Source organism: Macrosteles quadrilineatus, unplaced genomic scaffold (assembly GCF_028750875.1).
Source record: "Macrosteles quadrilineatus isolate MER2022 unplaced genomic scaffold, UCM_ALF_1.0 Scaffold_6__1_contigs__length_79288215, whole genome shotgun sequence".
NCBI classification, from domain to species: domain Eukaryota; kingdom Metazoa; phylum Arthropoda; class Insecta; order Hemiptera; family Cicadellidae; genus Macrosteles; species Macrosteles quadrilineatus.
In genome coordinates this window covers 76154059-76171404 of record NW_026542599.1, presented here as the reverse complement: position 1 = coordinate 76171404, position 17346 = coordinate 76154059, and the positions used below count along the sequence as shown (strand labels likewise).

The following is a 17346-nucleotide window of genomic DNA, read 5'->3' as shown; positions in this document are numbered from 1 at the left end:
CAAAGTGGTTTTCTCACTGTATACACCTGTAAGCTAGTAGCATTTTTAAAGAACGAGGGTTTGGTATATATAAAATAACTAGCTGTACCCGCGGGCTTTGCCCCGTTTTACTTCATAAGTGAGCTAGTTCGCATGACTCAATCACGTCCTGGTTGAAGTTCGTTCGCTACGCTCACTCACCTTTTGGTTGCAAATTAGATGTTGTCATAAATTAAAAAAAAAATAATAGTGCATAGAACAGAACCAACTTGTTTAATTAAAACAGCTGTTAAGATTCATAAATTCCATTTAAATATGAGTACTCATAAGGTTAACATGGGAGACTCCAGAGCCACTGGGGCGGAGCCCGAGAGTCCGATCACAATAAAAACAATTTAGTTTTCCTATTTAATGCCTAAAGAATCAGTGTACCAAATCTCAGCCTCCTAGGTAAATGGGAAGTGGGAGAATTAGTGATGAGTGAGTGAGTGAGTGAGTGAGTCAGTCAGTGAGGGCTTTGCCTTTTATATATATAGATTATTAGAACGAGTTATTTTACTATAAATATAGTAACCTAGTCATATGGAATTATGCCTATAAAAAAGATGAATAATGGAATTTAGACTGAAGGCGAAGGTTATTAGTTTAGAAAGGAGATTTATGAATTGTAAAATTGAATAGATCTACAATGAATACAGTTTTGAACAGGTGGGGACTAGACTACGATGATACGACTGCCTACTGTAGGTATAGTCAATGCTACTGCCGAGTGGATAAGAAGAACCAATAATGAGTGATGAGTGTGTCGTCAGCTGAGCTGAGCTTTTACAGACGTAAAATAACATAACCTATTTATTTTATAAATTTTTGACTTGTTCTTGAAAATGAAAACAACATTATTAGGATGGTGATTGGTGACACTCTTTGCATTTTAGTTGTCTTCTAATGTCAAGTAAGTTAAGACATGACTTTTGAGTGTTCAGTATTGTATTCATAATAGTAACAGTTGCTACCTGTCAACTAGTTTTGTGATCCTTTTTACCTCTGTAGAGGGAACTGCATTCATATTCCTTTTACGCTTTTTTACTCAATTTATATTAGTTTAGTGTTGGCCTTTCAACAACATGGTGGTAACTAAAAACACTACAATCCCTTCTGATGAAGATTTGACTGTTCAAGAAGTAGATGTCAGTGGTGTCGTCTTGAGGGCTGCCTCATTTCATCTTGGTAAATATTGTGAAGATGTCAATAATGAATTCATGCTTTGTAGGGGAGAAACTAAAGACATTCGTAAATGCCTAACCGAAGGTAAGGCTGTAACCAATTGCTCGTTGGAGTTTTTTCAGAAGGTTAAGACCTCATGTTTTCAAGAATTCACCAACTATTACAACTGCATTGATAAAAGTAGCCCTAACTATCAGCTGGAACCTTGTCGAAAGACTCAGAAAGTATTTGACAAATGCATGGTTGACAATTTAAATCTGGAACGACCACACTACGGCTACTTTTGCGAAGTTAAAGTTCATGACTCACCAAGGCCTAAACCTGAAGCTGAGGTTAGAGTGTACGCTGACACTCCAGACAAAATTGCTATAGATTCTCCTAAACCACCTGGAAAATATGGCTCAAGAAACATGTTTTTTTAAGCATGTAACATCTTCAAGAGTTTTTTAGACGAAAAAGGAAATATAAACGATATTTTGTCCATTTTATCAGTGTACATTGGAACAGCTATTCCTTTTTTAGTACAATGCTTAATGTAACTTTTTAGCACATTTATAAAAAAAAAAACTAAATACAATGTCGCCAAATTAACTTTATGTAAAAATTTAGTTTTGAGTTACAGCAAGCCTGTTAAAAGGTTATTGAAGCCTAGGCCTAGATTCTGTCAATAATTGTGCTGTTAGTTAAATACTTGTTCGTTACTGGTACCTTTACAAATATAGTCCATCATGGTACTTATTTATGGTAATTTTTCCTTTATTCTTGTCCATTATTCCATCTTCTAAGTTTAACCATGTACGTTAAATGCTTCCAATCTCTTAAATGCCATAAACATATATGCGTTAAGTTAAAGTGTGGACCGATGCTTCTACTGATGTATTAAATGAGGCGACTATCAAACCGATTATGATTTTCATAACCAGTGCTAACCCAAAACAAACAAAAGGTTGTAAACAAATCCAATTTAACGTACCATGATGCAAGTTTACAACAGTTGACAATTACTGAGTCAACATTTTAGATGTTAGCCCAAGTATCTAACTTACAAAAATGGGTTACCTATTTTATAACTATGATTTTGTCTGTCCTAGTAGCACAACCTATTTAAATCAAACCTAACTGCAATGTAGGCCTATGGTCTGCCCAATATGGATGTTCAAACCCAGGGTAGTAAAAAACTAACTAAGGTAAATAATATATTCATATTTTATTTAATTGTACATATTATTACAAAGCAATTTAAATTCAAATTAAATAACCTTGGTACTTTATATATTTCTAAGTCCTTTTAACTTAGACACAAGTTGAGAAATAGGCTGTTAAAATAACTAGGCCATCGTTCTGAAAAGACAATGGTTATCTAAGGTGCAATATTGTGGTTTCTTTTGTATGTTAATTTCAAATTTAATTAATTGTAAATTGGTCAATGCTTTACATATAATTAGGTATTCACAACGATCAGAAATCCTAACGGTAAATAAAATGTGTAAACGTTGACTTATCTGCATGAAATTATCAGGTTTTTGAAGAGAAACCGCAATAACACGATATTTTTAATAGTAAAGAAAATTAATCGTGATTATTGAGCTCTTTAGTCCCTTTTAGTGTGAACTCAGTAGATCAGCAGTTAATGAAAAGGATTGGGCATTGGACCAAGAAACAATACCCGGCTTAAGTTACAGACGTTAACGGCCCACAGGCTTTCCACAACAGTAAAACTATTTCAGAGGCGGCTAGATTTGAAATAAATAATCTGTTCTTATAACAATATAAATTAATTTTTGTAGCAAAAAACTGGTAGCCCTCTTATTAAGGAGACCTTCTTTTTTTCCCACACATTAACAATGTCGGAGACATTAATATTCTGATTTATTCTAACTAGAGACACAATCTCACTAATAGAAAAAATTAGAAATATCAAATACAGTACATAATCCTAGGGTAAACTTTGGTTTCAACTTGTTTACACAACAGATTAAAATAATCATAGGCTGTAGGCCTACAGTAATTTTATCCTTTCATGGATACTGACTGAAATGAAATTAGTAATACACGGTGGGTAACCTAAGACAACTTCTTATGGAATGATTTGTTTTATCAGTAACAACAAAAGAGAATATCCTACCATTTATTAAATTCATCTATAGGTCTTATATAGTGATTTACATAATCTGCCAATTCCTAAGCCTTCACAAGGAATTAAGGAAAATCATTAATAGTATAAGAAAATTAAGATCAATGAAAAAGTCTTATGAAAGTATACATGGTAACTAACTAAATCAATGAGTAAAATATTGTGACCCCTTAGGCCAACCTAAAGTTTGACTGAATATGATATAGGTTTAATCCAGTTTTATTGTAAAGTAGGCTATTCAATGTTTCTTAATCTTTATAAAAATAAATAAACAAGAAACAAGACAAGTCATTGTTGGAAGTAGACTATTTGAAAACGTAAAATTTGGCAATACACTGCTATAAGAAAATAATGGTTTACCTTATATTATCTGTGCTTTACTTTGATATTGTTTTCTACACATTTAATTAAAGCTTCCTATAGTGAAAATTTACTAAAAGGCAGTTTTAAGGCACGAGATCCAAGAGAAGTAAGAAAACCCCTTTACCGGCACATTTACTTATAAATCAATATTTCGTTTATATTAATAATATTTACAGGAACAACAGCCAATGGAAGATATTGATGGATTGATAAAATAGTGAGTTTTAAATTTGTATCTTAACAGGAAGTGTACAGGCAACAGCTATATTAGAACGGATTATACTAACAAATGTGATGATGTCAGTGATGTTTTAATTACTAATCAACTTAATAATAGTTAACACATTTAAGTAGGATAATATGCAATAGGAGGTTGTATTATTTTCAAAAACTGAGTTCAGTAATAATTTTTTGAAACAAGCACAAATTTTAATTTATTCCTCTTCTAAAATTCTGCATAACTTGTTCCAATACACTTGATAAAATAACCTTACCTGTCAACATGAAACAACGACAATGGTTAAAAAGAATAAGTTCCAAGTCATACATTTATTTACTTTCTTACTGAAAATCAAGAAAAGAAAGTATCTTATATTTTCTTTGTGCCGAAATGTAATTCAGAAAAAAGTGCAGCACGATTGAGCATGATACAAGATTGACCCGTAAGTAAAGAACACTTCTATTTTATTTAATAACAAATAGCTTGCTTTAACTTAAAAGTGAGACACAAGTTATAGTTTAGTGTGTATAGTTCGGCTGCTTAGAAAGCGACCTCCTCCAGCATTGGTTTACATTAGCGTGCAGGTCGTTTTCTAAGCGGCCGAACTATAGTTATATTTTTCCTATACAAAATAAATATTTTTTGGAAATGTTCTGAAAATAATCAATATTTATATAAGTTATATTTAGCAGGTAAAATGAAATATATTATGAATATATTAGTATCACAAAAAGTAAAAATATATCATATCACAAAAGCATTAAATACAGTCTAACCTTAATATAACGAACCTCGATATAACGAATTCCTTGATATAACAAACTTTTAAATCCCCTAGAACTCTCCGTAAGACACAATGTATATTTTACCTCTACATAACGAACAATCCATATCAACGACCTTGATTTAACGAATTTTTCATGTTCCTGGCTAAAATAAGACACCTCAATATAACGAATTTATCATTGTCATAACCTCTACATAGCGAATTTAACCTCTACTTAACGAATTGTCTGCGTCTTTACCTCGATACAACGAACACCCCACCACCATTATTGCTTTTGAAAACTCTGTTTCTTCATCAAATGAAATGGAAAGGTGACGTCAACGCTTGCGCTAATATTCGTCTGCTCCGTTTTACACATCCCTGTCTGCTGTCGTCGTTGCGCACTATGTTTACAACTAAGAGAACTGATTTCATTCACTGAGGACTGATGACGACGTAATGTGTAGTAAGCTGTGATTGGGTGATAAGTAAATGTGGTGAATTGTACAATTTTTGGATGAAGAGAAACCTTAGAAAGAAAAATAATAGAAGATCAAGGCAAAGAAAAAGAATAGCAACATCGTTATCTTAACATTCCATTAACGAGTGTTTTATTATCTTTAAGTTTGCTATGAGTATACACTTTTATAACGACTTAGCCTATCTAATATTTTCATTATTCTCAATATGGTTTGTACTAAGTTCATGATTATTACAGTACATTCCTCCAATGTGATTTAAAGCAGTACTGTAGCCTACCACCGGCCTATCGCGAGCAGTAGCTTACAAAACTCTCTAATGTTTTGTTTTGTTCTTTACGTGGTTTATTACTATGCAATACAGTGTTTGGCTAGGTTTTAGGTGGGTTGGAGCAAGCAGTAAGCTGTGATTTTAAACTTACAGTTTGTAACCTGTACCACAGAAAACATACTACTATAACCCCTGTACCAAGGTCAATGACTATAAATGTCATGATTGCGCAATATTAAAAATCCCTTCCCTTTAGTATCCCGGATAATCGAGGTTCTACTTTACAATGTTAACACTGTACACTGTAAAGTATTGTAGCCTAGACTACTTTAATTGTGTTTTAATCAGGTCCAATCCCGACCTATATAGACTGATGCTGGTTCTGAACCTCGACTTAGCGAAATTCCTGCAAACCTAACCTCTATATAACGAACCTCATTTTAACGAAATCCTTGATAGGCCTATAACGAATATTCGGTTCGGTCCCTTCAGATTCGTTATACTGAGGTTGGACTGTAATGTACAGTAAATAAATATTTTGTTAATATACATTCTTTGGTCACATAATATGTGGGTTGGAAAATGAGTAGTTATAAAACTAATTTAGGCCTAATATTGATTGTTCACTAACATAGTAATGTAACACACACATACACACTATCGATCCATAAAAGCAGAACCAAACTCGATTTTACAATTAAGAACCCTTAGGCCGGACGCACACAGATCAAGCATTTCACCTGAAGCAAGTGTTGCGAGGCAAAATGTTTCACTGGGTACGAGCACCCCATGTATTTCAATGGGACGCCGCACACTGATCAAGCAAACGTTGCGAGGCGCCTTGCAACGCCTTGAAACATTTGAGCAGTTGCTCGACGAACGGAGCCCATACAGCACGATGTTTGATGTTTCAAGGAGCAAAACGTTCTGCGCATGCGCCAAATCCTTTCTAGCTAGTAAAGCTTAAGTGGCTTTCAAAATTCCATTGACCGTTTGTTGATTAAAGAATAACTCTTCTTTGAAAAATGACTTTAGAAGTTGCGTTAAAACTTAACAATTATATTTTGAATTTATATTGAACAATACTGCTGTTTAATTTTTCTTGCTACCATTTTGGTAGTCATGCAAAGTAGTAAAATAATTTAGAAATTACCAAGGTTACTCAGTTCATGAATCATTACCTATTTATATAACTCATTATCACGACACTATCTAATAATAATTTCTTACGGTATTTAAAACCCTTTCTATAAAATAGTATAGCATTTATTCGACAATGATTGTAAAATTTCCCTGGATCTGATTTAATTCCTGAGAGTAAAGCTGTCTATCAACAGATTGATTGGGTGAACCCAATTTTGTCTTTCTATTTAGTCCAGCATTTTGCAAAAAACTGACATACAGCAATAGTAAACTTCCTCGTCACATATGTTAAAACAATACTGCAGTATAAGACCAGTAGACATAATATGTAATTCTAATATTTGTTTTTCTTAATTTTGCTTGAAACCAAATGCTGAATCATGCTTGAACCTCCCGCACACTGGGGAAGCAAATAAACAAAACGCTTCAAGCTAATCGTTGTGCAACATTTTGCTTCAGGTGAAATGCTGGATCAGTGTGCGCCCAGCCTTACCCAACCAGACACAGGAGAAATTTCTTAGGAGATATTTTAGGAACATATAATCAAGAATTTAACTAAGCATATTCCATTGTAATTTATGATTACTATTTCATTTAGTAGGTAACTACTTTGTAAGCGGCATCAAACACCTTTCAATATTATTATTTTCTCTGATAAAGATCAAGACTTAAATTTTTTGCCTGACAAATTATAGGTAATCAGTTTGTTAATTAACATGTTTTTATTTCCCCACTAGAGCTTGGATATTTAAGATTTATGACGCTTATTTTAACTGTAGGCCTAACTGCAAATATTTGTTCTTTACATACGGTAATATTTGCAGTTACAGTTAATATAAGCGACGTAGATCTTAAATATCCAAGCTCTAGTGGGGAAATAAACATGTTAACTAACATTAATTACTTTTACTTTAATGAATTACTTTAATTTTTGTCAATTACTTTTATGAATTATTTTATTTAACAAAATTCATAAAAGTAAAGTTGATCAGTAGGTACTAAACTATAATTCAACTTCAGTCTCTTAGTTGATAAATGTAGTGGAGTAGTCCCTTGATAATCTAAAACCGAGTAAACCGTATCAATTCTAAAAACTAGTAGGCCTATTGGAACCTTAAAACCCACATGTATTGTATAGAAAACAAATCCGTACTTCTACAGTATCTTAGCGCTATTGTTTTAAGAGGTCGGTTATAACAAAACTTATAACTAGGGTATGTTTTACACACCTTTACATATTTACTGCCCAAACAATACAGTAGGCCTATGATATAAAATTGTATTGTGGGTCTACAGCATTTATCACAACAATACCTAACTGCTTGTTACTATAGTCTGTATGATGGAACCTGTGTCCTGACCCTCCGCCTACCTGGGACTGACCCGAACCTTAACCCATTGGGCAGTCCCCAGGTAGATGGATAGTCAGGAGACAAGTTCAATCATACGGACTATATTGGCAGCAAATCTAGAAATTAAAACTGCAACTACATTTTGTGAACACAACATTATGAAAGTGAATGTTCTGAGACTGAGTTATGTTTATTGGGCAGATGAAGTGCTGCTGTTGAAAGTTTTTAAAGATTTATAAGCGGTTTAAAATTCATTACATCAATGGTTACTTGTAAATCTGACCTACCCATTGCTAGTTTATTCTGGACTATCAAGGGTCTACTACAAATATATCTTAAAATTTGAGCTCTTTCACACAATCTCATACTACAAACAACACTTGTTTAACACGCAAAATCCACACACTCTACGCTGTAAGCAAAGCCAACCGACCTAGGCTGAAAACTCTCGTTTCGCATGTAGGAATAAATATAAAAATATAAAAGCTCATATAAAACACAAACATAACAATAAGACTATTTTAAGTACCCTTAAATACTAATTTGGTGCAAACTTGATAAGAAGTGCATCAGGAGAGAATGGATGAACGCAAATGTTGTATTGAGTCTCCGATGATGTCTTCGTCTGTTGACAACACGACGTCCGAGTCAGACTCTGTTCGAGGCAGTCGAGTGTGCAGATAGCGGACTTTTGTCTTCTGCACCAACCGGTTCGTTTTCGCCTCGGACCGATGCATTAGGAAGTCATCCGTGACCCAAAACATCAGAGCCTGGAAAGGAATATAGGCCTACTTCAATACACCCACATCTGGACTAAATATAACCAATTTGTAGCATTTAATGCTTTAAATAATAAATATTTAAAATGTAAGCAGTGGTATGTGATTTACAGTTGCTGGACCTGATTATAGTCCAGTCCAGACTATACCGTCAGAACATCTGATAAGTTAATACAAATGAATGGATACACCTCACGACTACACATTGTGAGTGAAATGCTTTGCAATTTACATTATGTCTATCATACCCACAAATAAACGATTAATACGTTTAACAAACAGTTCTAGATGAAAACTATGTGAATAGGTTGCACTTGTGTAAGATAAAGCAGTGCTGGTGTACGAGTATATGAATCATATGTAGAAGGTATTTTGAACAATCAGAAATCTGAACCAAACATATCTAAACCACGGTAAAGGGAATCTTACTTCTCTCTGTATACTTGATTTGTTTTTTGAAGTTGGACGTATCAACTTGGTGGTAGTTACCTTCAATTTTAAAACCCCCTGTATATTTTTCATGCTCAAGTTTTAACACATTTGTAATTTTGTAAGGATATACACCTACAATCAAATGAAATCAATTCAACATCTTTGAATTCTTTTGCAGTATTTAATTTATTTGGTTTGAATGAATAACTACTGTAGTGATATCTAAGAACAGGCAGCAAAGAATATATGGATTTTTAATTAATTTTTTACAGGTTTCAAATTAATAACAGCACTTAAAGCAGTATAAGAATGACTATTTTACCTCATCTCAGCCTTTGGAATCTGGGTCGACGCAGTTACAAAGAGGTAAATAAATTCATAATTTACCCAATCAATGGAATCTCAAAACAAGATGATAAAACTCTACAAATTTGGACCGAAACCCAGCATGAATTCCCTTAGCCAAAATAAACATGACTTTAAGCAACTTAAATGCCAGTTTTGTAACATTTTTTTCAATTGTATTCCTTCCTATAAAAATAATAGGTGTGAAACTCTCATTGTGAATACAAGCTTACCTGGGAGAGGAGTCCTAGTGGCTTGAGAAAACGGAGAAAAAATCAATAGGTTTATTAATAATAACAGGAATAATAATTTGATGAAAAGAAGGTAATACAATCACATTCAAACATTTCATAGTATGACAATGAATTTGAATATACCTAAATCCTATCTAAAGGGGAGTATAGGTATCGACACATCACTGCATGAAGCCTATGGTAATATCTTATTTTCTATTTAAGGGAAATTTTTTGCTAGAAACAAAAAAACACAGAAATCAAACTAAGTATGATCTTACAACTTATAGACTTCCACTGATATAAGTTTTTTTTTTTCAGGCACTGAGTATTCAAAACAGTGTAGCAGCTCATATAAAAACACTCATATCAGAAGACAAAACCCCAAGTGGAACAGTTCTCTTGGTGGAGCATGACCCTGTCTACACTGTCGGCCTCAGAACTAAACAGTACACAGAGAGGGACGAGGAAAAACTAAAACAGCTCGGTGCGGAATTTTACAAGACAGACAGAGGAGGACTCATAACGTTCCACGGGCCAGGACAACTAGTGGTGTATCCAATAATAAATTTGAAAATATTCAAACCGAGTGTTAAATGGTATGTTTCGAACATAGAGAATGTCGTAATAGACATTTGTCGGCAGTACGGGCTGAAAGCAGAAACGTCTCCTCACACGGGAGTTTGGGTCGGTGATAAGAAGATTTGTGCTATCGGTATACACGGTAGTCGTTACGTCACAACTCATGGGTTTGCGCTCAACTGCTCCACAGAACTCGAATGGTTCACTCACATCGTCCCCTGTGGAATCGAGGGTAAAGGTGTTACCTCAATATCAGAGGAACTCGGTGAAAAAATAACTCCAGGCGACGTTTTACCACAACTAATAGACTGCTTCGCTAAAGGTTTTAACTGCTCACTTGGAAGTTTACAAGATTATACTAATGTAGAAATTCTACTGAAAAGTATACATTGACTTTTTGTACTAATATTTTGTATTGATATTAAAATAGTTTCTTTTATGTTCAAAAAATTATATTTTTCCACGTTGTACCTCACAAATGTTGTACCGTACCCTAACATGCTTTATAACGGTTATGTGAATTGTAATTGAATAACAGCTGATCCTTAATTTGAATGTTTAAAAACAGTCAGATGTCATATAATAAACAAGAGACTTGTAAAATGGATTTAAAATAGCCAAGGGTGCTTTAAGTAATAATCATAATCTGATCAAGGTTGGTAAATCACTCTTCAAAGTATGGATCTACAGTAAAAAATTGTATCATGAATTAGTAGTTTTATTTATCTAATAACTGTCTCAAACAAAACATAATCTTTGAAAGTAGAAGGGTAGCCTATTGCATTATTCGTATTGCCTCGAAAACAAGTTTTGAACTCTAATAAAATGTGTGATTAGTGCTCGGGTACCCTCCTATCTCTAATTTATTCCTAGTTGGTTCTAGCAAATAAACTTTGAATTTGAACTCACTAGTACTAGGATGAACCACCTCACACTAGAATACACCAGTAAAGTTAAACACCAGGACGTTTGTCTACTTACATTGACAAAGAGAGGTATAATCAGCATTACCACTGCAAGTTCTACGTCTTGGTTGGGAAATGGGTAGAGAATGAGCTCGCGCACTTTGTCCCAGAACTGGAACTGTATGAGCACTGTGATGATCACTTTGACCAGAAACATGAGCAGGATGTAAAGACAGCACTGGGATAGCCAAGCATTGGTGGAGGGTGGCATTCCTGAGGAAAGACACATTCTGTGACATGGATGTAAGGAAACAGATTAATACATAAAGTTCTCACTCTATAATCTGTCAACACTGGCAAATGCTGCTTAATGAGTAAGCAACACCTGTGAAGTAATAAAAATTTGATCTGTGTTGTAATTCAAGTATCGTCTCAAAGTTCCGCAGAGGACCTACAATATATTATTGGATGAAATTAGTTTGATATTATATAGTACAGATATAGTTTTTGCGATAAATATTGCTTATGTTTTTCAAAAAGACTTGTCACATTGAGCTGCGGATATTAGGTTAGGTTAGTTCACTTTGATAATAACAAACAAGGTAACATTAAAAACAAAAGTTGTACAGTGCAATTATTTGTTAAAGAGATTTATTTAATAAGACGTCAATTTATATTTGTACTGTCCGTCTTTTTTCATAAGTTTCATAAACTAAACTAACCCAACCTTACGTACCGCAGCACACAGTAAAAGAATGACAGGTTTTTTCTCTACTTTAAAAGAGCATCAACAAAAATTAATAATTAGCCTACATTTAATAGTTATATATATTGATTGAATTCCAATATTTAAATTGATATCTTCATTGAACTAATATTTATTGATAATATATTGTACGTTCTCTGCGGAACTTTGCCCATTTTCAGTCCAGTTTCATGGTCCTTATTGTGCTCTGCTTAATGTTTATCACAGTTGAACCCAAGTGATTATTTGCATATGACATTTATTAACGTTTCAACTGAATGATATTTCAAAACCAGACAAACTGAGTTTAATCTTTGAGCTTTTAAAATGGTACTGATTAAGGAAACGGCTGGTCATACCGTATTCTCCAAAGTTGATGGAATCCCACTGTTTCACTTTGGCTACAAATTGTGTTAAACGGATTCCAATGTAAATCAGCAGCAAACCAATTGAGGAATCTAGGAGGAAGTTTATGATATACCTGAAAAAAATTACAATCAATAGAATTGTACAAAATATGAGTGAGTCTGTATGAAGTCTGTCCAACAAAAATTTGTGAGAAAAATGCCAAAATTTAACAATCAAGCATAAGTGAAAATATATTGGGAAAACACAGTTAATGGAAAGAATCATTAGGCTGGAATAATATCCCAGAGGCCAGTGTCTCGTATGATTTTGCGAATATGTCCGATTCAATCCTACAAAAATTTAAGATTGAACTGCTTTCCCTTAAAAGCATTTGGAAGACAATATACAAAATGGCATTGGTGTTGAGAATAAAATAACTTGCTGTACAACAACAGCTACCTGGCAACATTCTTCTACTTGGGGGTCCACACTAGATATAGCCTGTAGCCTACAGCATGCGTTGATGGACATACGTTAGGTACTGGTTTTCTAGATCATGTAATCTTCAACAAAAAATAAAATTTTGTATGAATTAAGCCTCCTAACCACTGAATAATATGTTTACTGGTGCAATGCCCTGCTGGCAAGTCCCTGCAAGTGATAAGTCACAAGTCTTTACCTTGAAAAGCGAGCAGTTTCGATCCTCACGGGATAATCTTTAGGCAAACGTCGTCATCTTTATTTCAATCTTGGAAACTCGTTGATTTCTTAAAAAGCATTAAATCATTTTTTACAATACCGGTACATTTAGTCACACACATGCACAAAACACGTAAAAATGACCAAAACTATTAAAACGATCGGTTAAGCGACGGGCGACACGTAAGTAAAGTCTAGACAGGCTGCTTGCCGGTGTCATTGTTTCCTTGTATTCCTTAAATAAATAAAAAGGTCTTTATTTACGAGCGAGTTTCATAATACATGGTTTTCAAACTAACTCAAGTCACTAAATCTAAACTATCCTAATATATTTACATAAGTATATACAAACAAATTACAACAGAATAATTACAATATACATTTTACATTTGTTTTTTTCATTGCGGCCCTGAATGTGTTGTACGATTTCGAACACTTGATCTCTTGAGGGAGGCCATTGTACAACTGCGGGCCGAAATAAGAAAAAGACTTTCTTCCAGCCTCAAGCCTCACTTTAGGAAAGTGAAACCTGCGGTCGGAGCGAGTACTACGCAGACAGATCTCCCTCCTGTACTTCAGCCTCTCGCTGAGGTAAGTTAACGAGGCTCTCCCAGCGTGAGCACTTTGTGGACCAGGCAGCAGGTCAGCTTTCTGCACATGTCATCCATTGGGATGAGCTTAGCAGCATCTCTGTAGGAGGACACGTGGTCAAAGCGACTAAGGCCAAAAATGAACCTTATGGCAGAATTTTGAATCCTTTGAACTCTTGCCATATCCTCCTTAGAGATGCTGTTTCCATATGCAGGAAAGCAATATGTGAAGGCTGGGAGGACCAAGGACCGCATGAGTTGCGTTTTGGCAAATTCTGGCAGGAGAAATTTGAATCTGCTAAGACCTCTCAATCTTCCCACTGCGCGCATTGGTCATTTTACTTGCTTTGTGCATGTGAGTGACTAAATTAAAATTGTAATAAAAATAAAAATTAATGCTTTTTAAAAAATCAACGTGTTCTCATGAACGAAATAAAGAATACGATATTTGTCTACAGAAGGATCAAACTCGGTCACAAGGTATTTCAAGGACACAAGGATCACTCGACAGCAGGTAATTGCACCAGTACATGTATAAGTTAGAATACTAATAAAGTCTTCCAGAGGTAGTAAGTTTAATCTGTTTGAGAGTCGCTGATCTGTATTCCCCATCAACATGTAAACATACGGTGAGTAAAATATGACCTACCAAGTGCAAGGATCCCCCTGGAAGAGACCTGAGAGAAATATGTTGGACATGTGCATAAACAAAGCTCCCAAACCTTGCTTGGACGTGTCGTAAAACCATATCCGCCATGGCCTCCTCTCAAACCTCGGCTCACAGTAACGCTTCACTGGAACGATGAAACAATAAAAATGTCAACACAATTTGCAAAGACAATATTTGTAAACAACAGGGTTTGAGATACAAACTATTTAAATTAGAGTTGAATTGATTTCTGTTTGATTCATTCCAAACTAGGATTAGGTTAATGTTTGTCAGCAAGAATAAATTAGTTTGTAATGTTGTAATGTACAACATATGAATAAGAAATTATGTGTCATCGATTCTAAAAGTTGTTATAGGCCTAGTTAACGTAATACTGCACATGAGTTATGAAATGAAATGAAATGAAAAATGAAATGAAAAATCCTTTATTTTTTCAGGCAAAGTTAGGGCCACATGGCCCTTTCTTACACTTAACCTGACATTAAAAATATAACATAAATAATGTAACATAGGGATAACTTAATCTAATTAAACATAAAATATTCAACAATTCAAGTACCTACATATCTAAAAAAAAACATAAAAATTTAACAAATAGAAAAACACATTCACACACTCTCGCATACACGCATCAGCAAACGCGCAAGGTAACAGTAGCCCTAGGACACGCCAGCCGAGACCATCTTCTCAAAATAGAGCTTTTTCAGTGCCGCCACAAACTGGGAACGTTTTTCAAGGGTCTTAATGTGTAGAGGTAGGCTGTTCCACAGACGACAAGCGGTAACAACAAAAGCCCTGCCATAAGCTGTGGTCACATGATGAGGTATACGCAATGTAATCGAAGAATAACGAGACATTCGTGAACTACCCTGAGACACAAATTTAAAATCGGATTTGAAATATTTTGGGGAGCCTGTTTTCAAAATTGAAAAAACCAATGACAAAATTTTAATAAATCTTTGATCATTTAATTTCAGTTAGTTGTACATGAATAGCAAAACCTAATGTCACTCGCACTCAGAACCATTTCCTGCTCTTTGAACGCTTTTAAACTTCTGTCAATCTCTATTTTGTGCCTGATAATGGATGACCGGTGTGTCCAAAGTGTCCAATGGTCCAGTCCTGAAAGTCCATGGTTAGACTAATTTTAACAATATGTTAAGTCACTGTATTGTTTTTGATACTTAGTAGTTTAAGTTATTTATTTGTTGTATGGTGTGTACCATTTTTACATTATATTATGTAAGGAATAGCTTAACAACTAAAAGTAGTTCATGAACAATAATGATTTTAGTATCAATAACTGGGATCTCTAGCCTACTTAATTCAGAGGAAGCTCTTTCAACTGCTAACAGTAGGCATATATTAGTTAAATTGCTTAGGTTGTTTTGTGTTTGGCTTACCGATAAGGCAGGTAAAGGCAAGAGCTGCTAAAATGAACTGTAAAAGCCATCCAAAAATCCCTGTTAGAGCTCCTTTGGAACAATGTTCATCATTTCCAAGGACATCTTCATCATTGGAGAGGCTTAATGTGTTGACACTCGTCTGAAAAAAGGAATTAAAAAGTAAGTTACTTTAGTATTATCTGGAGGCCACTTTTTTTAGAGAGTTTTTTTTTACCGGAGACCAAAAATAACTACATAATTGGAAAGAACATACTTTATTGACTTACGGTACTGTCCAAATTTTACATGATTACGATTAACGACCTTTGAGTTCTGCCTCCCAGAAGGCAGCTATGTAGGAGAGGATTGAGTTGAAACGGAGGCCACCCTTATATAGCGCGCTGCGGCGGTTATGTTAGGTTGGTTAATCAAAAATATGTTTTAGGATTTTCCTTGTTTCGGTCAAAAGAACATAACTCATTATTGAGATAAAACTAACCTAGTGCACGACAATAAATCACTTAGGACACAGACCTAGGATCCAGATACAGGCAGTGACAGGTGATGCCCGCATTCCGGTCAAACTGACCTTCGCTTACTTGGAGGGGATTTAGCGGGCAAAAGTAGGTGACTCATCTGGCATCGTTCAATTCATAACAAAACGAGGAAAGTCTTAACTTAGGCTACTTAAGTAAATAATATTTCATTTCATTTTAAGTATAAGTTACAAACATATTTATGATAACTTAACCCGACCTAACATAACCGCCGTAGCGCGCTGTATAAGGGTGGCCTCCGGATAGTACCAAAGTACCGGAATTAACTTGATTTGAGTTGAATGAACAAATACTAAATAATTACCAACAATTAAATTAACCCAACTGTTTAAAAGGCCAATGTTTTTCATGTTGACATACTTAGCTTCATGTAGGTTATTTATTATTATGTTGTAACTTAGACTAACTGTTGTAACTATGTAGGTAACTTAAGAGATACAAGAGATTTATTATACCATTCAGAAAAAAAAAAACACAATAGGCCTAGGTAACGTCAAAACTATGCTAAAAATAAATAAGTTAAAATCAAATGATTTAATCTGACCTGCAATTTAATCTCAAGAAATAAAAGTAAATAACTTACCTGTCCCATAATTTATTTTGTTTGGATTATATTACATTCAAAAATAGGTAACCTTACTGTAACCAAAATTTTTATTAAAACTCAATTTTGGATTTTGAAAACAAACTTAACCTATAAGTTTGCATTACACGTAAACTAACTAAACTTAGACTTTGAATTGAATTAAATCACAGGAATCAAGGAGATAATATCCAGTAATTTTAAAAACGTTCAAACATAAAGACTTGTGCAATCAAAAATAAATGTAAGAACTAAAGCAAAGGAGAGTTAGTAAACAAACTGAAATTTATCAGTATTTATTTGGGCGGATACTGAATCTGATCTGATCACTGATCTGGTGGATCTGAAACACGATAAATGGTTTCCAGCTGATTTCTCGTCTCGTTACTGATTTTTTTCCGGAGGCTTCGTTAATAATAGATAAAACATATTTCGCCAGGAAGCTTCGAAGGGCTGCACTTTACTTGCGAGCGTTTCGGGGCAGGAATTGGACTAGCCTACTGCGCATGCGCAAACCGTAAAATTGAGCTGATCTCAAATGAACGACTCTCACACAATTGAA

The 17346-nt window shown here is 34.5% G+C and overlaps 3 protein-coding genes across 9 annotated transcripts; 2 read left to right on the top strand and 1 right to left on the bottom strand.

The window, feature by feature from the left end:
• The first annotated feature begins 799 nt into the window (after positions 1 to 799).
• Positions 800 to 10946, top strand: LOC128996211 (putative lipoyltransferase 2, mitochondrial). Of its 7 annotated transcripts, XM_054421358.1 has the most exons (5): positions 800 to 931; positions 2295 to 2390; positions 8824 to 8917; positions 9415 to 9508; positions 10042 to 10946. In XM_054421358.1, exons 4-5 carry the CDS (start codon positions 9452 to 9454, stop codon positions 10693 to 10695), a joined length of 711 nt encoding a protein of 236 aa, XP_054277333.1. In that variant the 5' UTR covers positions 800 to 931; positions 2295 to 2390; positions 8824 to 8917; positions 9415 to 9451; the 3' UTR covers positions 10696 to 10946. The 7 variants fall into 7 exon arrangements, with proteins under 7 accessions (XP_054277333.1, XP_054277334.1, XP_054277337.1 ...); XM_054421359.1 differs by lacking the exon at positions 2295 to 2390; XM_054421362.1 differs by lacking the exon at positions 8824 to 8917.
• Positions 925 to 2253, top strand: LOC128996212 (NADH dehydrogenase [ubiquinone] 1 alpha subcomplex subunit 8-like). Its single transcript, XM_054421365.1, has one exon. It carries the CDS (start codon positions 1104 to 1106, stop codon positions 1623 to 1625), a length of 522 nt encoding a protein of 173 aa, XP_054277340.1. The 5' UTR covers positions 925 to 1103; the 3' UTR covers positions 1626 to 2253.
• LOC128996210 (store-operated calcium entry regulator STIMATE-like) lies at positions 4352 to 16962 on the bottom strand. The gene is made up of 6 exons (XM_054421356.1): positions 16785 to 16962; positions 15663 to 15804; positions 14239 to 14383; positions 12312 to 12433; positions 11284 to 11480; positions 4352 to 8701 (listed from the first exon to the last, which is right to left on the bottom strand). Exons 1-6 carry the CDS (start codon positions 16791 to 16793, stop codon positions 8501 to 8503), a joined length of 816 nt encoding a protein of 271 aa, XP_054277331.1. The 5' UTR covers positions 16794 to 16962; the 3' UTR covers positions 4352 to 8500.
• Between the last annotated feature and the right edge of the window lie 384 nt (positions 16963 to 17346).